A 24,670-nucleotide genomic window follows, 5' to 3' on the forward strand; every position below is an offset into this window, starting at 1 on the left:
GCTCTGTCAGAATTCCCGTTAATACCCCCCCAAAATATTTGTGCTAGAAACCAAAAAGTTTACATAAACAGACACTTTGGAAACAGTTCCTAAGTGATGAGAACAACAGCTTTGGATGATCTGTCACGACTCACCTCATGGATTAGACATTTGTCTATGAGCTGTAAATAGGAACTTATATTCTCTTCGTCAGGTCGGGAAACTAAAAGTTGTGTGCATACTGGAAAAAAAAGAAAGAGAAATGGGCACGGGAACACCGAGCTGGGGTCCAACAAACACCTTGGACAACCTGTTTCCCTTGTCCCATGGGCAGGTCTTCTCATCAGTGAGAAGAAATGTCCTTCCCCAATTCCTGCCATGCTGTCCTATATTTAGGCCCAGATTTTGTTCTCTGTTATGATGGTGTAAATCCAGAGTAACACCACTGGAGTCACCAAAATTAGACCTGAGCATATCAGGGGCACAGGATTATTCCCTATTCCTATGCAAGAGCAGGCGCTGGCAGAGCTCCTGCTCCTATGGCCAAAATCTGCCCTCGCTGCAAACAGATTCCCACCTTATCCCGATGGGTTTTAACCTCTTTTGGAATTAGTGCCATAAAAGCAAGCAGAAACGAGTCTCTCCTGTCATAAGCCCCAGGCAGGGTTGCCTCGTGGTCCAGGAGGACACCTTGTCCTGGCAAGGCTTGTGCCATACGTGCAGCTTCGTGCGTGACGGAGCCATTTGTCACGGGCTGAATTCATCAGCGGGTTTAAAATGGGGCCCCAAACCCACGTTTGTTTGTGCATGCAGTCAATTAGCTGGTCAGATATCTGGCACCAAGCTTTTATACAGGGGCTGGTATTTCTTTGTGGCATCCCAACGAGCTTCTTTCTATTCCTGGTCTCCCACGTGAGCCTGCAGTTGAGGCTCCTCTCTCCTCTTCCCCAGGGAGATCTCCCGCCACGTGGCCAGCACCGACAGCTCAGGTGCCACCGATGGGAGGTAGGACACATACAAGCTCACACAAATTGGCTCCAGAGCCCTGTACACAGCACAGGAGGTCAGACCCTACTTCACGTCACTCGTGTGCACTTGCCGGTGTGTTAATCCTGATGCAAAGCCGTGCACCCCGCACCAGGCATGGAATGACACCTGGGTATTTTGGATGTCCTGCATATAATCCAGGGCTTAAAAAGGGGCTTGGACCCAGCTGATTTGCACTCTAGACGGCTCACACCCAGCCCATGCGCCACTGCTATCCCACCAAACAAAGCAAGCCTAAGGGATGCTGCTGTCAACACCTCCGGACTGGTGGGACGCCTCCAGGGCTCTAAATGGGAAGGGAGAGGATGCTATCTGTCCCGACCGGGGGGGCAGGCAGCCCATCCCATCGCTGCCCCTCCCAAAAACCACTGCCCACCTCCCCACCCATGCTCTTACCTCTTTACCACAGCGTGATGGAGCCTCAAAAAATCATCACCCCTAGGACTGTGGCTTGCAGGAGCTCAGAGAAAGGCTGCTGCCAGTGCTGCCGGTGCACACACCCTGCCCTGAAGCAGCTCTCCCCAGCGAGGACACCAGTAATAAGTGACAGCCGCTCACCTTTCCCCATCACTCTGGTGAACTGTCCGGGCAGGTCGCCTTCGGGCAAAGGGCCCCCCCCCTGACTCGCCCTCGCATCCCGGCAAATGGTGCTGCTGCATCCCCCCCGCGGCAGAGTCCTTGCAGTCAGAGCCTTGGCTGTCGGAGCCCATCAGGGAGGAGGGGTGATGCGAGTCTGCGTCCCGGCTGTGCTCCTCCGTGCTCGAGTTTTGGGAAGAGTAGGCTTTGATGGGGGTGAGGATCATTTGGTGTAGTTCCTGCAGCGGGACACGCAAGTTTCCACCTTCCAGGATGTCCTGTGGATTCAAGTGGAGAGAAGAGGGTTTGTCTCTGCAGGGACAACAGGGCATCAGCTAGGAACCAGATCCCTACTGTTATTCCCCAGAAAATTCCCACCAAAGCCGACAGCCTTCCTCCTGCTCCAGGACCCTGCCACAGTCCATCTCCAACAGCCGTGTTTCATTCACCGAGTCTTTTCCTTAGACCAGGGCTGCTGCAGGGACTGTGTCTGATTATCCGTGGGTATGCTCGGACCTGAACTCCCAGAGAAAACATGCCCTGTCGAGCACTGGGATACAAACCCAGCGATGACCTAGCTTCAGTGTTTCCAAATTTCTACCAGGAAGATGGCAACTCTGTGACAGCAACTGAGCCTGTGAGATTTCAACGCCCAGGCCAGCACGTATCTTGCTCCTTCCCCAGCAATCCCACAACCATTTCAGCTTTATTTAATTGGAATTATATTTTTTAACCACAGGCTTGTCTCCAGCTTCAAGCACTGCCTTCACACCTGGCTCTCCATTAACCGCTCAGCCCCAAAGTGCCTGCCACAGTATCCTTATGCCCTGGGACCATCGTGGAGCCCAGGACTGCACTGGGATGCAGGAGCCTGTCCTGCAGCAGAGAAGTGGGGATGTCCCTGTCTGCACTGGGATGAGCTGGGGGAGTGGGTGCAGAGGGGAAAGGGAGGATTTCAAGGGGCGCAGGGTGGGTTGTGGTCAGACACAGAAGGGGAGACCACGAGCTTGCAGGCAAACTTACATCCCTATAGTGGAAACATTCAGCTTGGAGACCCTGGGGAGAATTTGGGTACACCCCCAGCCTTGCTGTCAGTTATAGTCTGGACCAAGAACTACCTTTCTACAGTCAGACCCTTGTTCCACTGATGGGAAATAATTGCATTTTGTTTTTAAGGTAGCCTGGACCAGAACAGCTCATTGCAGGTTCCTGCACGGTCTGGCTCGTAGGATGCCGCTTGGAAAGAGGCAGCTTTTGGAGCGAGTCCTGGCTGTGCCTAGTGCAGAGACACGAGGTGGGCACACAGGCTGCGTGTGAGCCAGCTGAAGCCCTGAAATGGTTGTTCCCCTAATTCCTGCTGCACCCCTGGCTCACTCTCCGAAGTCTCAGCTCCACTTCTCTCCAAGACCTGGTGCCAGTCTGCTGGGCACTATTTTTTTGGGAAATATCCCACTCTGCTAACTGGCAGAGAGGGGTGGAGCAGCTCTTTCCAGGAAAGCAGCGATCTTTAGCAGCGAGACGCTGCCCAAAAAAATCAAGTCCCACACATGCTCTTGTTTAGCAAAAAGAAATTGGATGGGGAGCCTGGAAAACCAGAGACATCTCCTCCCAAGTAAAGCAGATCACAGGCACCTCTGAGCCCCAGCAACGTGGGCCACGGTCACAGCCCCAGAGCCCAAACCCACCCCAAGAGGGCTCAGAAGCAGCCCCTGGCACTTATCTCCTGTATTTTACAGTGTGCATGGCTGGTTGTATCAGCTGAACTGGGCTTAAGCTCCTGCACTGCACCAGTGAATCAATACCGTATTTCAAAACCCAGGCAGAGAAGCAGGGGAAGAGGCTGCGCAATCGCCTGCAAAACACATCGCCGAAGCGAGCACAATCCAGCGGGCTGTCTCTTGGATTTAACAGTTATTATTAATATATGGAGGTAAATATGGCTTTATTAGCTCCTGCCATACTCTGAGTACAATCCCATATTATAAATAAATAGTGAAGCAGTGAGCTAACGAAAACACCAATAAATAGCAACACACCACATAAGTATTTAAAAGCCCCTAGCGGGAGGCTCTGCAAGTTGCTGTTTGAAGATGGTGCAATTAAATCTAATACAGTATTGCGATAATAAATAGTGAGAGGTTGGGGGAGCTGCTCCCACCACATCTGTGGTGCTGCTGCTTCTCCGATGGCCATTTCTGCAGAGTTTAGGCTTTTGTTGAAGTGACAAAGAAGTTTCTGTTGGTCCTCCTTGGAAACTGGACATGTTCAGGCACTGATGTGGGTGTCTGACTTTTTATCTAAGGACTGGTTGCCCGTATGATGCTCCAGAAAAGAGCCATGGCCAACGACCTAACAGACACTGGGATATCCCCTCTCTTTTTGGGGACAGCGAGGCAGGGACAGGGCTGGGGGATCCCCATGCTGACCCTGTGGATGGAGGGGTCTCATGAGAGGGACAGTGGCACGGAGAAGGGAGAAATAACCCAGTGGCTGAGGGATAAGCAGGGGTTAAAAGCTCTGCCCAGCTGGTTCTCCAGCAGCAGAGAGGACTGCGATGGCTGGTGTGGCTACATCTGGTCCTGCATCACGGTTCAGCAGATGGACATCCCCCTTCCAGTCAGCGTTGCTGGGGTGGTGCCCTCCATCACTCAAAGCTCAGGTGTTTCTGAGCACCCTGGAGCTGGCCAGGGCTTGTACCAGTGCTGCAGGGTGTAGCCATCCCAGCTGCATGCGTGTCAGAGATGGATTAGGAGCCACTCTGCAAAATACAGCCCCAAATAAAACCTGCATCTGGTACAGAAGTGTCTGAGACATCATTCAGATGTGGCCAAGCCAACAAGCCAACAACAGATTCCTCTGCAAAAGATTCCAACAACATGTGTAACTGGAGTACTTCACCCCAGAATGAATTCCTGGCTTCTTGAAAAAGAAGAAATACGTAAGTGGTTGTGATTACTTACCCTTTCTAAAGATTTGAGCAGGTTTTGTCTTTCTTTTAGCTTTTGGATACTGATGACTATTTTGTGTCTTGCGCCTTTGGTAACGTTCTGCAAAAACAGCACAAAACCTGGCATTAACATTTCCACAGGGCAGCCGGGTCAACCCAAATCCTTCCTCCCCTAAATGAAAAGGGCTGCGATAAATTAATCAAATTTCTGAGTGCAGGGATCACAGGGGACATCGAAAATAACTTTGAGACTTGCTGAAGATAGAGATTTCCAGCTAGTCTGTCCCTTCCTGGTACATCTCACACAGTGGAAGCAAAGGTGCTGACCGACCCTCTTCATCCCCAGGATAACGCAGAGGTAAATCTGAAAGCGGGGACATTTCCAAAGGTTAACAAGGCAATCGGCCACCAAGACCCCTCTGACTTTAGAGCAGCTGGTTACTGCAGACTGTGCCCCTGCACCTCCTGAACTTAATCCCAACTGGAAAAAAACCCAAGTGTGGCTCCCAGTGATGGGACTTTCATGCTGGGGCTCGGTAAGAAATGTGGGATGAGACCGTTCTCGGGTACAACATGGAACTCCCAAAGACCCAATTTTCCTTTCTCCGATCGCTTCCCAACCACCTGCGGGTGAAACACCTTCCATGTGAAGACACAGAAAGAGGTGTTGGAGGCATCTCATCTACCAACTGTGCAAGCACCGGGACCGTGGCTGATTGCTTTACGACTGATGTGGGACGTACTTGTGCCTCGAGCTGGCATTCGGTGAGGGCCATCATCTCCTCGTACGTCATCTGCGAGAAGAGGGCAGCGTACTTGTGCAGCCGGAGGCTCTTCAGCCAGGCTGGGACATCTGCAGCACAAAGGCAAGGAGATGAGAGCTCCTGCTGAGCTCCAGACACGGCTTAACCGCGCGCAGTAGCATCAACAGCAACGCCAGGAGCTGGTTAGGTGCCATCCACCACCCCACTGGTGCTTTAGATGCCCTACTGCCCTTCCTGGACCTTTTGGAGGACATAGCGCTATGGATACGGATGGTTGGAGGAACCAGCCCCCAGAGGAGGACACAGCCTCAGAGGCTGGGTTTCCGTGGCTGAGCCGCTGGCCATTAGCCCGCGGGGAGCCGGTGTCGTGCTGCTGCACGCCAAGCTCCTCACTGCCCTGTTCCCAGGAGCGGGGGAGCTGCTGAAGCTGACGGCGCGGTCGAGCTTAAGATTAGCAAATGGCTGTTTTGCAGATGGCAGACACCTGATTTATGGCATGAGAGAAGATGGTATGTGCTGAAACTTTAAATGGCTGCTTAAAGTGAAATAAAGAGGGTTGTTTGTTTTTTTTTTTGAGCACGGTGAAATGATGTGCGATCAAAGATGGTCCAACAACACACTTCATAAAGATGACTTGGGACCTCAAAATGCACTGACTGAAATGGCTCCTTCCCTCCCAGGCGTTATCTGCAGTGTAGCACCTCTGTGCCCAGCTGGATGGGTACCCAAATACTTTTATCCTCCTGACATCAACGTGGCTTAACAGGGAGGGACCTGGGAGGGGAAACCTTCCTCTGCAACAAGCAAAACCCCACCAGACCCCACGATGGGGGTGTCCTCCACAGAGCAGGCAATGGGATATGGGCCTCCCCTGCTCCAGCCTGCTCAGCAGCCACTCGGGGTTTTGCAGGCTTGGGGTGCCTGTGGTGACACCCCACAAGGTGGGGGGGAGCCCTGCAGACATCTGTGCTGCAGCACCACACCGTGCCCACGGCGGCGCTTTTGTTTTGCATCCGAAAGCCTTCAAATGCTGTGCCAAATCGGGACCTGCTTTATTTAGCACCTACAACCCAACAATAGCTCTGCCTTACCCTACCGAGCTCACCTGCTCCACTCCCACCAATACCCTTGTCCATCAGTTCTTGTCTCCTCCTGCCACGAGACACCCAGGAGCCCCATCTCAACCCACGTCAGGTGCAGTTAACAATAAAACCCCAGCGTTTCAGCCCCAGGCAGCCCCAAACTCCACCTTGAATGGAGAGAGCAGGTGGAGGCTCGGGAAATGTTTCTTCTGCAGTGCTGTGTCCAGCTCTGGGGCCCCCAGCATCAGGGGGACACGGACCTGCTGGAGCGAGTCCAGAGGAGGCCACGGAGATGCTCAGAGGGCTGGAGCCCCTCTGCTGTGGAGACAGGCTGAGGGAGTTGGGGCTGTTCAGCCTGGAGAAGAGAAGGCTGCGGGGAGACCTGACAGCACCTGCCAGTACCCAAAGGGGCCGACAGGGAAGCTGGGGAGGGGCTTTTTACAGGGGCCTGGAGTGCAGGACAAGGGGGAATGGTTTTAAACTAAAAGAAGGCAGATTTAGGTTAGACAGTAGGAAGAAATTCTTTACTGTGAGGGTGGCGAGGCGCTGGCACAGGCTGCCCAGAGCAGCTGTGGATGCCCCATCCCTGGGAGTGCTCAGGGCCAGGCTGGATGGGGCTGGGAGCAACCTGGGCTGGTGGGAGGTGTCCCTGCCCGTGGCAGGGGGTTGGAACTGGATGGTCTTCAAGGTCCCTTCCAACCCAAGCCATTCCACGATTCTACAGTGATTCTATGATCAATACCAGTTAGCAGCAACACTCTGATCTCTTCGATCGCCCCCAAGACCAGTGTAAGGGGTATGCATCAAATGGGTGGTGCAGTCCATGTCCCATGGCAAGCAGGGGCTGATGGTGTAGGAGAGCCCCAGGAGAGGGAGGGATGGCTGGTAGCAAGGCTGCCCTGATGGATGGAGTTCTTCTGCCCAACATGCCCACCAAGGGGGGAGGAGGACTGGGGGCTTGCACTATTTTCAGGAGGGATTTCTACCCACTATGTGCTTCTGCTGCCGGGCTGGGGCTGCTGTGGGTGCTGGTGCTCTGCTCACCACCCCTGAGGCCAGCACGAGGACAACCTTCATGGTCATGTCCAATAACCCTCGCTAACACAGCCAACCTCAGAGGTTTTCTAGGGTGATCAACTGCAAAGTGTGAGGCCAGACTTTATTCAGAAAGGGATGAGACGATGCGAGGAGGACAGTCCTACTGCTGGGACATCCCATGGTGTGGGTAGTCTGTCCAAAAAGCCCCATGCTGCTGAGGGCCACATGCAAGGCAAGGATTGTCACAGACCTCCTCCTGAACCACCACCTCGTTGCTGGAGGGGACAGGGCAAGACAGACAGACCATTGGTTTGGTCCCCTAAGGCAATTCATACATCTGCCAGAAGTCACTGCCTGGGCTGACCCCAAACCCCACTCACATCCAAGCAGAGGATGCAAACAGCCCCAAAACGCTGCGTTTTGCTCACACTCTCCATCCTCTGACACACATCAGGATCTGCATTTCAATTAAATTCCTCAAATGCTGCCCAGGAGATCAACCCTACAGCAGACACGGGGGCAAAGCCAGTACTGAGCACGGACGGGCTGAACTTTGCCGTTTCCCAAAAGTCCTGACATTCACCGGTCCTAAACCCTGCTACCGGAGGCCTCTTAAATCAATATTCTGTTTAAAAAAATTAAAAAGCTATACGCAGAAAGCCCTCTCTTTCCAGCATGGGACTGGCAGGCTTGAACCTCAGCTTCATTTTAACACAAACCCACACCACCGTACTGACGCCACATTAGAAGTCTACCTGAGCCTGTGTCTCCGGGGACATCTGCCTTTGGCGCATGTCCACGGTGACGGCAAAGCCCACGGGAATATTTTCAGAAGAGAGATGCAACCTCATATAGACCTTAAACCCTGCGGAACACCTGCCTCCAGCCTTTGCAGAGAGTCAGAGCGCAGAAGCAGCTCTTCTTTCCCTTTGCATCAGCCTCCCTGGACCGCCTCCTAATTCTGGTGAGCTACAACGGTCCCAGGAGAATGCAATCCTAGGAGCAGGCTGGGGAGAAGGAGCCACCCAGGCACACAAAGGGATGCTGGTGGGTCTTTCACCCTTGCCATGGGGAAGAGGCAACCAGGACGTACAAGGTCATCTAGAGCAATTTCGTGGTCCTTGGAAAGCCAAACTCGCTAATGCTCCCCACGGGGCAGTGAGCCGCCCACCTGCGGAGGTACTCCTTAATCACTGATTACCAGCAGCTAATTGTGAAGTCATGGCACAACTGTCAGAAACGCCATGTCTGATGTGAGCAGCAGAGTGGGGACTTCCACGCTGCTCACATACATTGTCCCCTGTAGGCATTAAACTCTGGAGTTCGGCTGGCATGTGCTGGCATGGAAACTGAGAAGGAAAACAATTCATCCTGCCATATACGTACACACAAGCTGACATATACACAGGACACCATCAGCAGTGCCTTACGGCACACCAAGCTAGCCCATGGATGTACTCACAGCAGAAACCCCCAGCTCTACCCAAACCCTCCTCCCAGTGCACCCCGAGCTGCGCCCTGCGAAGGGACGGATGGACAGATGGACGGGCTCGGCAGGGAACAAAGTGTCCGCATCTCCCCCTGGAGAAACCAGAGGCTGGGAAAAAGCCAAGAGGCACCCTTCCTTCAGCACGAAGATAGATGGAGAGAAATAGGTGATGTCAGGGGAGATGAACTGCTGAGCCACGTCGGATGGAGTTCTGTCATGGATCTGGTTTCCCCACTGTCCTCCTGGATGCCCCAGAGGGTGTTAAAGAAGGAGCAAGCTGACCAGAGGCACGAGTGACACCAAACCACAAGAGCCTGCAGGAGCTCGTGGAGACGTGGCTGCAATTCAGAGAAGGGACTTGGCAAACCGAGCAACTGGTCTGGATGAAATAAGATGCAACCCAATAAAAATGCACAAAGTTGTGTGTTTCTGTAGGAACAAGAAACAGCATGAACTGAGGGCAGGGAACAGGCAGTACTTTTTTTTTTTTTTTTTGCAGGAAAGCTGTGGGGACACAATGGGTCATACGCAGCCCGTGGTGGTGTGTTACTTGAGGACGATGAGCTATACAGCCACAGGAACGCTGTCTGTATGGCAAGCTAGTCTCTGTTCTGCTCCTGAGTCCAGTTTTGGGCAACACACCTTCAATAAAATATGGGCTTTTTGGAAAAAACCCAGCAGAGAGAAACAAGGACAACCCCAATTTAGAAAACACCATTTGGGAAGAAACTGGATGACTTCAGTCTGAAGAAAATACAGTGGAGGGGGGAGGACACAACAGTGGTAGACACCAGCGGTTGCAGACATCTGTTTCACATGTCCCCGGACAGCGGGACAAAAGCAGTTGGGCTGACTCAGCAGTGGAGGGAGAATCAGGTTTAGATGTTTCAAGCCTTCCTCCAGAGAAGGAGGATGCCCGGGAAGGGATGGCTCAAGGAAGGGCAGCCACCTCCCCCCGGGGGGCTGCATGCAGCAGCAACAGGCTGTCTCCATATGTCGTTTATTTAGTTGGTTATTGCTTGTGGACAGCCTGGGCAATAGCACCTTTGGGTTTTGCAGATTTGGCCACACAGGTTGATGGCACTGCACTGGAAAGTTTCTATGCATACAGGTCCAGGAGCTGCAGCTGTGGACCACAAGGAGCCTAGCTCCCCGTGGTCTCCTCCCCAGCTCCATCAGCAGAAACCTGGAGAAATGTAGCATTAAACAGACCCTTCTGCACCACCTGCTCCCCAAAAGGGTCTCCCTGGCCTGACAGACTGCAGGATCCGGCCCCAGGCATAGAAAACCTTGGGGACCCTTCACACTGATCGCAGCTTAGTCTTCAACATGCTCCCGGTGACCCCTCCAAGCCCACCTGCCTGCCTGCTGCTGGTCCACCACAAGGTTATGCAGGCAGCGAGAGCCACAGGTAGGCACAGAGCCTGCAGCACGGCTGGGGACCAAACACCCCCTGGCTCCCCTACCTGCTTAGGTGGTTGTTAGCGAGCAGAGCCGCAGAGAAGCCAAGCCCAGCTCTGCAAGCCTGCTGGGCTTAGATGTCACATCTACAGCCCATCGCCCCCAGCCCAGAGCAACGCTACGGTGCACAGTCCAGCCAGGGAGGGGGCTGAGCCCCGAGCATCCATCTCTCGGGGGAGCTGTGAGGGTTCTTTTTATGCACTTAATTCATGCACAGCAATGTCACACAGTGCCAAGCCAAGCGCAGTTCCACTTTACAGAGATTTATATGTATCTAGATCTATCTGTAATCAGAATAAAATCAGGCCTTGTGACTATTTAAAAAATATGATTATTTCCTTATTCTGATACATCGCTGGTCTTTACACAATTGAGTTGCTTTGCATTAATGAAAATTGCAGCTGTTCAAATCAGTCTCTGATCACTGCAGGTTCTTTTCAGTCATTTTGTCTGTTCACAGGAATACACAGTCTGCCTGTTCGCCCAGTTTTCATCTATTTATCCCTCTACAGCCTGAAGTTTGCTCTCCATCTTTGACTGCAGCAGTAGGCTTTGTTTCTGCCTTGTTTACCAACAGGATCACATGTATTTACTGCTGAAAGTCTCTGTGAAATGCAGGCACAACGGGGAAAAACAACTGAAACACACTTGATAAAACCACTGCGAACAAGTATCCTAAGCCAGAACTTCCCCAAATACTTGGTGGGTACCAAACACTGCAATGGTAAATCCCACACGGCTTGCTAAACCTACGCTAAGCTATTTTTCACCGTAATAAAACAGAAAGAGAAAAAGAGCACCAGTCACAGCCAAAAGCCACAGGCTATGGAAAAAATCCAGCTTTTTGGAAAGCTGGCAGCTTGCAGAATTCTGGGGCAAAACCAGCCCACTGGCACCCAACTGCAAGATGTCAGATCAGGACCAGCTGCTGCTTAAAAGAAAACCTAACTTATTGCCCTAAACCTAAATTCCTAAGCCGGGAAGAAACGCTGAAAGGCCCCGTTTGCTTACGAGGACTCTCGCCCAAAACCGCCAACCGAGCCCCACGCTGCCGGGAAAACGGCTTTTCCCCTCCTGCCTCTGGGTGCTGGGTGCGGGGGGGGAGGCGTCTGGTTTTTCACTCACCTTTCATCCCACTCCCTTCCTCCTGGAATGTGTTACGAGCAGAAGGCTGATCTTCTAAATGTTCACTCCCACCACTTCCCGAAGAGGCTACACTGCTTTGTGGAGACAGGGGGGCATGATCGGAAGGGATGCACTGGGGTCCTCTAGCTCGTAAGTCCTCATGAGACATCCATCCATGTCCTAGAGGTTGGTTTGGCACATTCATGGGTGGGGTAAGGGACACAGAGCGTTTCAAAGGGCTGTGGTGTGTCTGGCCTGAGAGAACTGAAAAAAAAATAAAATCAAAGAGGTTATTCCCCCCTCGCGGCCCAGGATGCAGCGGAGTTCCCCGAAAAAAAAAAAAAATGAAATCATAAAATGCGTGGTGGTCGGCCCTGAGCTCTCCGCCTTGTCTCGGGCAAGCTGAGGGGATGGGGGTACCTGCAAGGAGATGGGGTTACACGAGCCAGGTCGCGTTGCTTAAGGAAAGGCGTTGTGTGGATTGCACCTCTAGGATAAAAAAAATAATAATAACTGAGCAGCTCTGGAGGTTTTTTTCCCTGCGGAGTCCAGTAGCGACAGCCCACCTGAGCACGGGGTTGTGCCGGGCACTTGGCTGCCACCCCGTGCCTACCCTGAAGCCCGGGCGGTTGTCACAACCCCTGCATGGACAGCATCGCCGCTATTGCACCTGCAATGGGGACCTTCACCGAGGCCATGAAGCTTGCCCTGCTAAAATCATCCAGCCCCGTATCTTTCTGGGAAAGGCATAAAAATCCCCAGGACGGGAACATCCTCCCCCAGACCCAGGGGAAGCTTTCTCCATCTCTCCCTTCAGGTTAAGACTTGGCTTACGCCCCAAAGCACGAGCATTTACACACCTGCCTAACGTCATCGTGGAGGTACTTACAAATGTCCAAGCCTTGTGAGTCCTGCTAAGATCTTGCACTTCACTGAGCTGTTACCAGCAATGAGAGAATCCCAGCCCAGCCACCCCTCAGGTGAGCTTCCGAGCACATGCCTTTTAACCCTCCCCAAGAGCAAACACCCAAAGCAATGGTGACAATACAGCCATGACAAAGAGGTGAGGCCGAATCCACCAACAAATGATCTTTGGAAAGCTATGGATTTGTTTTTCCTTCCCAGTTGTATACGGGTTTGTATTTCCTTGGCTGAGCGGCAAGTTCAATTTGTTTTTAGCAAATAACTTCAATGCCACTAAGCGAAGAGTGTGGCACCAGCTCCTGTGATTTGGAGTTATCTCTCAAGAAAGGCTTTACAATGGGTAGGTATTTACCTGCCTTTCAGTCAAGTTCAGAAAATACTTCTTATATAGGCTAAATTATTTAAAAAGCCCAAATCATAGGTTTGCCAACACTTTTTTGTAGAAGTGTTGCAACTTGAGTAGATTTTTAAATACAATTTTTACTGAATGGTCTCCATTTTTCACTGCTCTTCTTCTGTACTGTCTCATTCACTTTTAGTTATCTCCTTAAAGATTTAGGCATCTTTTTCTCGAGTCTGTTGGTTAGCAGGGGTGATACATGGCATTTAGAAGAAAAGATGGATACGGACAAAACATATCCTCATAATGAAAAACATATTAGAAAATTGGTCTGTTGGCTTAACGACATTCAATTTCTATCAGTCACAAAGTCACTGAACTGCCGGTTAAACCATAAATGCGGTTAATGTATTTTAATGTACATATTTAGGATGTAAAAAACTTGTTCAATGTTCAACTGCACTTACTCTCAAAGAAATCAGCTGAACTTACCAGGGGCTGCTTCCTGATCACTGAGACCAAAAAAATGGCTGGATTTAGGCATCGCTCAGCCCAGCCATGTCTCATCACCCACCGGAATAACCAGGACAAGTTCTGGGGCCAGTGCTAGAAGGTCCTTTCTAGTTTGCATCAAACCCAAGTGAACGCTGTTGGCTTTGATGTGCCCCCGGTACAGAAGTGGGGCTCACATCGCGATGGCTAACAAAACTGGTCAGTTAACAAGGGGTAATTTCTAGAGACAAGAGCAAATTCTACAGAACGACACTAATTTCTCACAATTAGCATCTCTAAGCTTCACGGTGGGGTAGATGAAACGAAAAGCAGACTTTCTGCTCCAGGGAAACCTGAGGGCAGAGGGGTTAAAATGACCTTTCAGCCCATATGAAACTGAAGCAAAAACCTTTCCATTTTTCTTTCAAAATCAAGTTTCTTAAGTCTGTACAAAACCTGGGGGAAATTCATTGTTCTTGTTGCTTTTCCTCCTAAAGCACCAAAGCACTACAGCTCCCTAACCCCCTTTTTTTTTGCATCAAAACCACTCGCGGCTCCTCCACGTGTTATTTGCTAATATAAATGAGCCTTGGTAGAACCCCCGCCCCGGCCAGGTGTACTGTGCTGTAAAAGTTAAGCTGGGTTTAATTCCCAGCTAAAGCCTGTGGGAAAACCTGCCATCAAAGCCATCTCGGCTGACCAGAAGCAGAATGAAAATGAGCAAGTAGTGGGGTTATAAAAGGAGGGGAGAGAAAAACACCAGAGCTTGTTTGCATTTATTAAGCACCTGTAAAAAGCAGCCGGTGCCACACACAGCTGATGGATGAAGCCAAAACCCTGCAGATTTCTCCAGCATCTAAATTGTTCCTGTTTCCAAAAGCATTTTCTTCTACCAGCCCATAACACTAACACCATGCTGTGCAGGGAAGCAAGGGGATGGCTTATGGTGAAGGATTTGTTCCCTTCCCCTTAAATAACTACAGACACATCTTCCAGATGTCTCCTGGCAGAAAAGGATGTCAATGAGGACCGAGGCTTGTTTTCAGAGCAGTGTTATGTTTCTTAAAGTTGTGATGCATCCTGATGGGAAATAGATGGATTTAAGAATGTCTTGGCTAAGCTATTTCAGCTCCTGGCTTTGCAATTGTACCCCACAAGCAGCACTGTAACAGGGCTCTGTAGATGTCACCTCACCCTCTGAGAAGAAAAAAATATTTAGCATTAAAAAAAAAAAAATATGGAGGGGAAAGATGGGGGAAAAAACTGATAAATCAGTTGAAATGCATCACCAGGGCTGAGCACTGCAGCAACATCACCCAGAGCCCCTCCTGAGCTGCTGCCCCTCTGTAGGAAAACCTCTGGTTTAGGCAATATTTGTGCCCTTTGAATGAATGAGAGATGCAGGGGAGCAGGCAGAGAGGACAGGAGCTGATTGCCCCCTTTTAGGAGGTGAAGGCTGCTCCGTTAATCCTCCTCCTTACAGGGTGTACACACCAGCTAGTACCCTGCAGTGCTTAAGCCATCCTCTCCCCACCAAAACCTTGCAAACAAGAGGGTATTTTTGGCTTAAATCCAGACCAGATTCCTTCCTGAGCAGCAGTACCCTTGCAAACTGCTGCTCTTCCATCTTAATTTTATGTCCCCTAATTAGAAGCCGGTGTCGGCTGGAGGAGAAATAATGAACTCCACAGGATGGCCAGGAACAATTAGAAATCATCCAGTGCAACATATAAAAATTAGTTCCACTTCCTTCCCCGAGATAACGCAACGCTGGAGTCCAATAGAGCATGTTTTATTTAAACCACAACCATTTTTACCGAACTATGAATCAATTCACACAAGTTCAGGAGACGCAGTAGAGATAATTCCTCTGCAAAGGATGCTACAAGCAGAAAAAGTCATCGGCTCTTTGAACCCCCCCCAAGCTACTCTTGGTACCAGTCACAGATTATTTAAGGGCTCTTAGAACTGGCTTAACTTTAGGCTCCACTTCAGCCTTTCTGGCTGCAACACAGACCTGTGAGCAAGACGGCTTCTTGCAAACCCTCTTAACCAGCTTCCACCAGCACTCAGGCTTAAAAATGCTGCCAACCCTGGGATGGCACCTGCCTGGCATGCACACACCTCTCCCTCTTTTAATTCGTAACCCTTCGAAAGGGGATTAATAAATGTGCCTGTTAATTAACTCTGCTGCTTGTGTTCATGTCCTTGGGTTCTCAAAATAAGAGGATGTAGCGAATGATTTTCAAAGTGTCAGTTTAGCCTAGGTCCTGCCCTGCTTTTGACAATCCTCTGTGCTTTTTAGATGGTCCAAGGTGAACCCAGGGCTGCTGACAGCCCAGTGGGGACAAGTCACATATCCAGTCTCTTGTTAATTAAATGGTCCACATGTGCTTCAGCAGAAAAAAAACAAGTGTGAGTTTATAACCTTACACTCAAGCCTCTTTTTTTTTAAAAAAAAAAAATTACAAAAACATTCAACTTTAATATAAAAAGGAAATCTAATATATTCTTCTAGGGTAAGATAAGCTTCCAGGAGGTGGCCAGAGGCACGCCTGCCTTTGAGTGCCACAGCAGCGCGAGCCGGACGAACAAAGAGAGGAAACTACCGCTCCAAAGTGCGAGCCACGCTGGCACACGGATCCCCTACAACTTGTAAAGTGTGTCCCTCTTCTGCTTTAGAAGTGTTTTCCTGCCAGCCGCAGGCTCGTTTAGGCGGTGCAAGAGCCATCCGCTCCCCAGGGACCCACCAGCCACTCTGCAAAGGCACTGCCTGTTCCGGCTCCTTCCACCCGGGTATCCCATGGGATGGGGGCGAGAGCAGACCACGGTCCTCCCCACGGTAAGCAGGTTGGGACCGCGGCTCTGAAAGGCCACAGGGGTTGTGCTCAGCCCATGCCAGCCCATGTTTCCTCCAGACCAGGGTCAGCTGCGACCCAGCAGATGCTACTAAATACAATGCCTTTGAGATGAGCTTGGCATGTTTTGCATCCCAGGGAAAAATGTGATACATAAGCTGGAGCTGAGAAGTATGAGGTGTTGCCGAAGTGCTCTCAGGCTTCAAACCAAGTTTGACTTAATATTCCCAGGTGAAAAAAATTAAAGAGGACGGAGAAAGAGTGATGGCGAAGATGGAGCCACCGTGGCGTGCAGGGCTCCCCATCGCAGGAGGTGGCTGCAGACCACACTGCTGCAGGGCTGGAGCAGCAAGGAGCATCCCTGGGGGGCCAGCAACTCTCTGGGCAGCACCGGCTTTATCACGGACCGAAGGCATGACAATGTGCTTATAGAAACCCTGAGGCTGCAAGTGCTTTCCCTGTGAAGCCTTGAGCTTCTTTTTTTTTCCTTTTTTTTTTTTTTTCCCTCGTCTCCTTCTTCCTTTTTGAAGTGGTGTTGCCTATTTTGGTAGGCAAGGGCTAATTTCAAGAGGGTTTTTGTTTGCTGAAGACCATGTGGAACAGTGTCAGACATTTGTGTTGTGGTTTCTCAGGGTTCCAGGCCAATTTTTCAGCCTGAGAAGGGAAAAGCCACCCATTCCTGTGATTAGAGCTGAGGAATCGGGCTCTGCAGGCAGACCTTCCTCCACACAGCATGCGGCGGCTGACGAGGCACTCGCTCTCCCTCTGCCCCGATGCACCCTTCGTTAAATCTGGTTTAACGTGCTGCAAAAGTCCTTGACAAGAGGCATGTGGGGCTGATGTGAGCATTTCCACCGAGAGCCAGACCCTTTGCTGGGTACAGAGGAGTGGTCAGACCGTCTCCAGCCCCCACGGGTCCCTGACACCCAGAGGACCTCTACAACAACCTCACAACCCTTTATACCAGCACACGGTCCATACAGCAGATTACAATTCAGCGTAAGGTCCTCCTCCCCGTGGCTGGAGGAAGGAGAAAGTGCTGCAAGGTGCATGCTGGACTCTTCGCAAGATTTTTTGTTGTTGTTTTTAGTCTAAGAATGGCCCTTCTTGGCTGCAAAGCTGGCTGTGGCCCATCCTCGGGAGGTGCCCGATCATGTACAATTCCTTTTCTGGTCTGCAGGTATCTGGAGCAGCAGCTTGACCCCAGTTTGCTATAGGAAGCGGGGATGTTTTTAATCCACTGAAGCCACACGGTCTCTTGCACAGGCCGGAGGCACCCCCACGGAGGGGGAATACTGAGCAGCTCCTGCAACGTCCCCCTCACAAAGCAACCACCAAGTTCAACTCGGTCCTCTCCTCCGCCTCCTCCTTGCTACCCTGGTCACGAAACATCCTCTCCTCCAGGAAGGCTCCCCCACGCTGGCAGACCAGTGCTCGTGGCTTTTCCAGCCTTTCTGTACCGGGACCCTTGGAAGCAGCTGCCAGTGGGTCACGCTGCCCAGCTGGCACCCAGCCCCCTTCCTGGGCACCTCATTCACCCGCTCCCCACGCCGCCGCAGGCAGCTCCAGCGTGGCCAAAGCAGAACCTGATGGAACATTTTTCAGCTCAGTATCCCCTAACCCTTGGAGCCTTTTCTTTGTGCCTTTTTCCCCCCCCCTGGGTTTTGTGGCTGTGACTTTAACTGTGTTTGTACGGTGCCGGATAAACCATGTCCTTATCCCTGAATCAGGGGCTGATATAAGCCACGGGGGGTGGGTGGGGGGGTGAAGCCAAGAGTCCTAAATGCAAGCAGCCACTGGGTTGCTGCCTGCATTAGGGAAAAAAATAAATAAATAAGCAGAGTGCTGCCTTGAGCAGAGAAATTAGGGGAAAAAAATAAATGAGCAGAGTGCTGCCTTGAGCAGAGAAATTAGGAAGAAGCACAGACTCAAGAAACGCCTGGCAAGCAAACTTTTTTTTTTAAAATGACGTTTTCAAACACAGTTTCCTGTTCAAGAAACTGGACAGAGAAACAATAACCCATTTGTTGGTGCTCTCCCCACGCAGCGCAGGCGAGGCCCCGTCCAGGCTCCGCTGGGAAGGGGACGTCGGTGCCGGCCGCAGAGGGTTTCGTGAGCCCCTGCACAGGACGAGCGCGCACGGATCCGCTCTTCGGCTCCAGCAGGAATCGCTGTTTTTGTATGAACTCATCTGCGCGGCAGTAGGAGCTGGGCTGCATCTAAAGACGTGTAAACGCAGCTCTATGGTGGTTTCAGCAATCCGATGGGACGCATTTCTGGAAGGAAGCCCGGCTCGTCTCACCAAGGAGCCGGAGCTCGGGAGTTGCTTTGGAGGTCCTTGCGCGGGGCTTCCCACCAGAGCATCCAGCAAGGTGGGAGCAAGACAGACCAGGTGCGAAGCAAATGGATGCAGGGAATGGCGGTGGGGGGAGGTGGGAATCGGTGTGGGGGACAGAGCATCAGAGGCACGTTGCAGGAAGGTGCTGCCCTAAACCACACTGCTCTCCGGGTAAATGCAACGCCCCAATCTCCAGGCCAATAAATGTGGTTTCTCTCATACATTTATACACAAACCACAGAAAAAACAGTGTTTGCCCCTGGGGAATCCCGGTCTGTTAATAACAACGCTGCTGTGTGGAACCAAGCCTCCGTAATTATCCCAGAATTCACTGATTTTTTGCTAAAGGCTCCCGGGGGAAATTCCTCCCCTGCTCATGGATCAAGCCAGAGAGACGACGCTGGGATGCAGAAACTCTCCTTCCTACAGTCCTCCTTTTTCACCCAGAAGAGATGTCCAAGAGCATCTGCTCCACTCAAGCTGTGGCCAGCGCTGCCCGCTGCCTCCACCAGCTGCTAATAAGATCCCTGGTCTGAGGAGCATTTGCCTCCTGAGATCAACAGCATCAGCTTCTGCCACTCGTTAACACTTCAGATGGAGAAACCCCTCTATCAGTTACAACCACTTCAGGACACCAAGCTGGAAGACACACAACCTTTATGTAGCGACATGCAACCTGTTGGGAACTGGGAGTAAGAAAAGAAGGGACCTAAGCCAGCTGACTGGAAGGAGTGAGTGAGAAATCTCTGGAATAGCCTCAAGACACCGGGATCCAATAATCCCTACAGAGTCATTAAAAATCCGTGGAGCAAGTGCAGGGAGACACCGTGCCTTCAGCAGTGACAAAATACGGGACAACGTGCATCTCACGTGACATACGCCCCGCGATCACCACACCACCATCACCAGGGGAATTTCACCCAGAAAGCAACTGGACTTTGCTACAGCACCGGAGCTTTTTCCATCCTCTGACTGATTTGGGTTCTTCTCCTCCCTTGTCTCTTTTTACTCGCTTTCACTCATTCAAAAAAGCCACCAGCACAAGCCATTTAGCCCTCCGCTCCTGTAGGCACCATGGCCCAGATTTTGCAAGACAAATTCCTCCACATTTCAGCGTCCCCTGGCCTCCCGCTCTCGGGGGCGCGCACCCCTGTCCCGAGCACTCCCCGTCTGGGCTGGCGATGTCTTATTCCTTCTCCTCCATCTTCCACCAAGAGCATAAAATCTTACCAGCTCCAGGAGATAAGAAAAGCCTGCTGGGTCCCTGAGGCCACCGAGGGGCGAATGCAGTACCCAGTTCCCAACATGAGAAGATGAAATAGGTATTGCCGAGGAGGGACACCTCACGACCGCCCGTATTGCCCCAAATACCGAGCTCTGCAATGCTCCCAGCGATCCCCAGCAGCAACGGGATAGCCACGGCTGCTATCATAAAACAAGTATTAATTCTTTCCCATTAGTGCTCCAAATTGACTCAGCTCAGCTTTCCGCCTCCTCTACATACCGACAGCATATGCATCCTAAAAATCTGTCCTCATCATCCTCCGAAACATTCCCAATTGCTCAGATATTGCCTTGCATTCGAGTTATGACACAGATTTCTGCACCGGCTAACACGAGACTGTATTGCTCAGCAAACAGGGGGGGACTATGGTTACAAGAAAACATCAAATGCAGAGCAACCAGCCTCAAATAAAATTGCGTAACAAATGGAAACAGCAAACTTGAGGGGAAAATAAAATAAAAAAAAATAATTCGGCTTCAAGGCTGCCAAACCTGAACCATTGATTACAGCGCATTTGATCCATTTGCATGCAGAGAGCTTTGCTTTGGAGCCGAGATGGAAACAGAGTCTTAATATAGCTGGAGAGAAAAATATCCTTCTTGCACTCTGCTAACTGCACTTTGATAGGAAGCAGCCACAGAGCAGATGGTGCCTATATATAATCACCAGACCTATTATCCCAGCCTCTTTTAGTAATTTGAAGGATGTGATAACCACAAGGAGAGCAGCAAATATTCCCCCTCTCTCCCTCCCTTCCCCCTGCTAAGAAAAATATATTAAAAAAAAAAAAAAAGAGGAGGAAGCTATAATTATGGTAACGATTAAAAGAATTTCCCAATGAAGTAAATAACTATTTTGTGCACTGCTCCTTTAACCGAGAAGTCAAAAGTTAATTAAATAGCAGCATGTTACTGAGTCAAGAGAACACAGCAAGTCCCCATGCAGTCGGGAGGGAAACTGGAGTCGCTTCGGCTGAATCCAAGCCCCAGCACTCCCTTCCCTCCCTGGTGCCCTCCTGCCATCTCTCTGCAGCTGCTGTTTGATGGCGGGGTGAAGGAGAGCTCATCTGTCTCCATTTCTTTACTTGCCAAAGCCCAGAGCTGCGCAGTTTCAAAGGATGAGTGATGGAAAGGCGATTCTCTCTGGGGGTTTCTCGCCCCACGAAGCTGCTCAGGAAAACATCACAAATCTGATTTTCATCATGTTGTGAGGAAAGGCTGGGGAAACATGATGTCGGGAGGCTGTCGTGGAGGAGGAAAAGGGGTTTCAGGGCGGGGGGGGGGGTCTGCATGCCTCTGCCAGCACAGACCCTTCCTCCCCTTCTGCTGCTGCCTGCTGGGCACCCCAAAAATTCCTGCTGGCACCTAGGAGCCCAGGGGCGAGTTGGAGAGAGCAATCCCTAGCTGGAGGCAGCTGGAGGCATTACTCATCAGGCACTTTATGGATATAAGTTACTAGCGGAGGCAATGAGGAGCACCCCTGGGTACGCAGCTCCCAGACGGAGCCCCTGGCCCCATGCCGATGGTGGCTCCAGCGGTGATGCAAACTGCAGACAGGGACCCACGGGTGCTCATGGGGCGATGAGAAAAGCAAAGCTTCCCTCGGGAGAGCAACAAGCTCCTATGCAATGAGTAACCACAGCTTACTGTCATCTATGCCAGTATCCAACAGGCACCGGGGGGGTGTGGTAAAATACACCTGGGTCTAGGAGGGTCCATCCATCAACAAAACCTCCCTGTCAACTGACACGGGAGACTGCCGAGGGGTCTGAGAGATTTACTGGGGATGTCTGACTTTGCTCCACAGCCCAAGAGCATCAATCAGCTGTGCTGGCAGCTTCTGCACCACTTCCAGGTCAGAAGCATGATTCATTGGTGACAGGAATCCCAAGGACTGTAGGATAATGTGCAAAACCATCGCTGCTGCTTCTTAACGCCCCTTCCCGAGACACCCGGGCTGCCGTAAAGGAAAGCAGAGGCGGTGGCGGAGCTGCAAGCTTCAAGCTTCCCTCACCCTTGCAGGTCAAGGATGGTGTCCTACCTGCCACTGCCAACGGACAAGCACCCCGCTAAGGGCCATGCAAAACCAGGGCATGCAGTGATTGCACCGGGATCTCACAAGTAGAGAGGGTGGGAGCATTGCTGGGTGCTGCTGGAATAGAAGTCCCCAAAATTAGGTGGCCTCGTTCCAGCCAGGAAGCTGCAGAGCCATCACTCTGTGAGCAGGGTATGTGAATTCGGCAGCGGTGCCCCATAAGATGTGCCGGTACATGCAAAGATCAAACCTCACATATACCAGATTTGGAGGAAGCAGTGGTGTGGTCCCAGAGGATGCATGTGTGACGTGCCCTCTTGGGGGACAGGCACGTTCCACCTGCTGGCACCCAGAGCTCCCCCTTCTCTTCACCAGCCACGCAGTCCAACCACCTCCTGCTTCACCGCTTCCCTAGCGATGGAGCGGTTTGCTAGGGCTAGGGCAGGCTGGATTATGTGGATTATTTAAGCGCCTAGAAGCATCATTTGGTGTCACGAGGGCTGGTTGAGGAGCATCAGTGTGGGTCCGCACTTACCAGCAGCCAGAAGCAACCAGCGACATCCCCGCGTGTTCATGTGCCACCCACGGTGCAAACCACCGCTGAGCCCAGCCTCGAGGTCCCCTCTGCCTCTCGGTGACACCTCTGCCTCTGAGCATCATGGTTGATGAGGGGCCGAGCGGAGGCAGGACCACCAGATCCAGCCCGCTGCCCACGTGAAAACCCACTGGTTGCAGCATGCCTGTGGGAGACGCGTTCGCTTCCCTGCCTACTTGCTCTGCTTGGCGAGCAGGTATCCGTCACTCGCTCGACACCCTGCCTACAGCAGGATCGGCGCACAGCCCAAAAGCACTGCCTACTGTAGGCTGCACATATGCCCCCCGTCATCACTTGCTCCCACACGAAAGCAGTGAGCATGGCAGGGAGGACCCCATCTCTGTGCTGATGCCTGGGATAACATCAGCCCTGCTCTGCTAACCTCAATCCCCTAGAGCCATCTGCATCCCCCCAGAGCCATCCACATGCCCCCCGAGCCATCCTCAACCCCCAGAGCCACCTGCATCCCCCTACAGCCAACCACTGCTGGCAAGAAACTTCTTCTGCCCCACTGGCTGTGCCTCCCCTACGAGCAAGGCTACCTGTGTACAGCAAGTCCCAGCTGAACAGGAACAGGAGAGCCACCCTCCCAGATGCTGGCCTGGGGACAAGGACCAACGATAGTCCCCTCTTTTTTTTCCTTCCAGTGCAGACCATGATAGCTGGGAAGACAACAGCTAACTGATTAGCTTCAATGTCAGTCTAAGTCCGCCATGGAGATGCACTGCAGGGGGGACCTCAGCACCACATGCCCTCTGTCAGCCACCCTCTTTTCTGGCCAAAGACACAGCGAGGAGAGACCCTCTGGGAGCAAAGAAGTGAAGGAAACATGCCAAAACAGGCTCTGACCACTGCTCAAGTACAAGAGTCCATCAGGATGCTTCAATACCTTGGGTTAGGAAACACTGAACACAGCAGCACGGATGATGAAAGGTGACAGACCAGAAGGTTGGGCCAAACCAACTTCCTGCCCAAAGTGACTTCAAGCCTCTTCACCTTGAGAACTTGCGAGCAAGTGCACAGCAGAGATCACAGAATCACAGAATTGTTTAGGTTAGAAAAGACTGTTAACATCATCAAGTCCAACCACTAACCCAGCACTGCCAAACCCACCACTAAACCATGTCCCTGAGTGCCACATCTACACAGCTTTTAAATACCTCCAGGGATGGTGATTCCACCACCTCCCTGGACAGCCTGTTCTGACACCTCACAAACTTTTTAGTGAAGAAATTTTCCCTAATATTAAAGCTAAACTTCTCCTGGCACAACTTGACGCCATTTCTTCTTGTCCTATCACTTGGACTGTATGATGGGGCTGCCCTGATCTCTTCCATTTAGACAACCCCGTTTTCCCAGACTGTACCTTGCTGCTGCACAACTGGATCCCACAGACCCCGGGGCAGCAACCTCCCTCCCTGCACCCAACCAGCCAACAGTCACCTCGGGGGCTGCTCTGGTCCCAGGGCAGGGTGGCTCACCTGACCGCCCTGCTTGAAGACCAGGTCTGGGCAATGTGGGAGCTCAGCTGACCGTGGGATGAGCGCTCATAGCTGGCCCATCAACTAAAAACAACCTGCCCAGCAGACTAGCTCATGGAGCATGGGCACAGCTTGCTCTGTTTTGACTCTGGACACCTCCCTGCTAACCAGAGGGTGAGGGACATGGCAACTGGAGTGCCCTCAACAGCAGGAAGGGATGCTGGCTGTGAAACACAGCTTTGCAGTGACCACTCAATGCAGCAGATTTTTGCCAGCATTGCTGACACCCCAAAAGGCCATCGCTCTTGTCCTCCATGAGTGCTACCATCTCCAAAGTTTGATGGCTTCCAGGCTGAGGGCAGGTGACTGTTCATCTCCTTGCTTGCTGAGCAGCGGACAGTACCTCCCAGGGACCAAGTGCTTTGAATTTATAGAGGGGCCAGGAAATCTGTAGTTGGTGTTCAGAGCTGGAGTAGAAGATCATGGTTGGACTCGATGATCTTAAAGGTCTTTTCCAACCTAAATGATTCTATGATTCCATGTTGTCCTTACCCAGTCCTGTTTGCTGTTGTATTTGTGCTTATTCTGCATGGATTTGAGAAAACAACTCTGCTCACATTAGCTTTTTGTACAAAGACTCTGTTTTTAAGCTATGGACTTAGCAAGATATTGTAGTGATGGGACCCTGGCAAAGTGGGTGACTCCTAGAGATGCTCTCCAACAGCTATGTGCAACACTAGAGGGCATGAGCAAGACAACAAATGCCCCCATCTGCCACCGCTGAAAAGCTCAAGTGTAATAAAGTCCAATGAGCT

At 51.6% G+C, this 24,670-nt stretch overlaps 1 protein-coding gene across 1 annotated transcript in view; it reads right to left on the reverse strand.

Moving 5' to 3' along the window:
- The window catches only part of SAMD4A (sterile alpha motif domain containing 4A), a 108,531-nt gene that overhangs the window by 12,889 nt on the left and 70,972 nt on the right, over positions 1-24,670 (reverse strand). The window contains 6 exon segments of the mRNA XM_040601363.1: positions 135-220; positions 1,585-1,645; positions 1,647-1,880; positions 4,563-4,649; positions 5,293-5,402; positions 11,509-11,772. Of these exon segments, the coding sequence (XP_040457297.1) occupies positions 135-220; positions 1,585-1,645; positions 1,647-1,880; positions 4,563-4,649; positions 5,293-5,402; positions 11,509-11,772 (842 nt within the window).

This window comes from Falco naumanni, chromosome 7, assembly GCF_017639655.2.
Source record: "Falco naumanni isolate bFalNau1 chromosome 7, bFalNau1.pat, whole genome shotgun sequence".
NCBI classification, from domain to species: Eukaryota; Metazoa; Chordata; class Aves; order Falconiformes; family Falconidae; genus Falco; species Falco naumanni.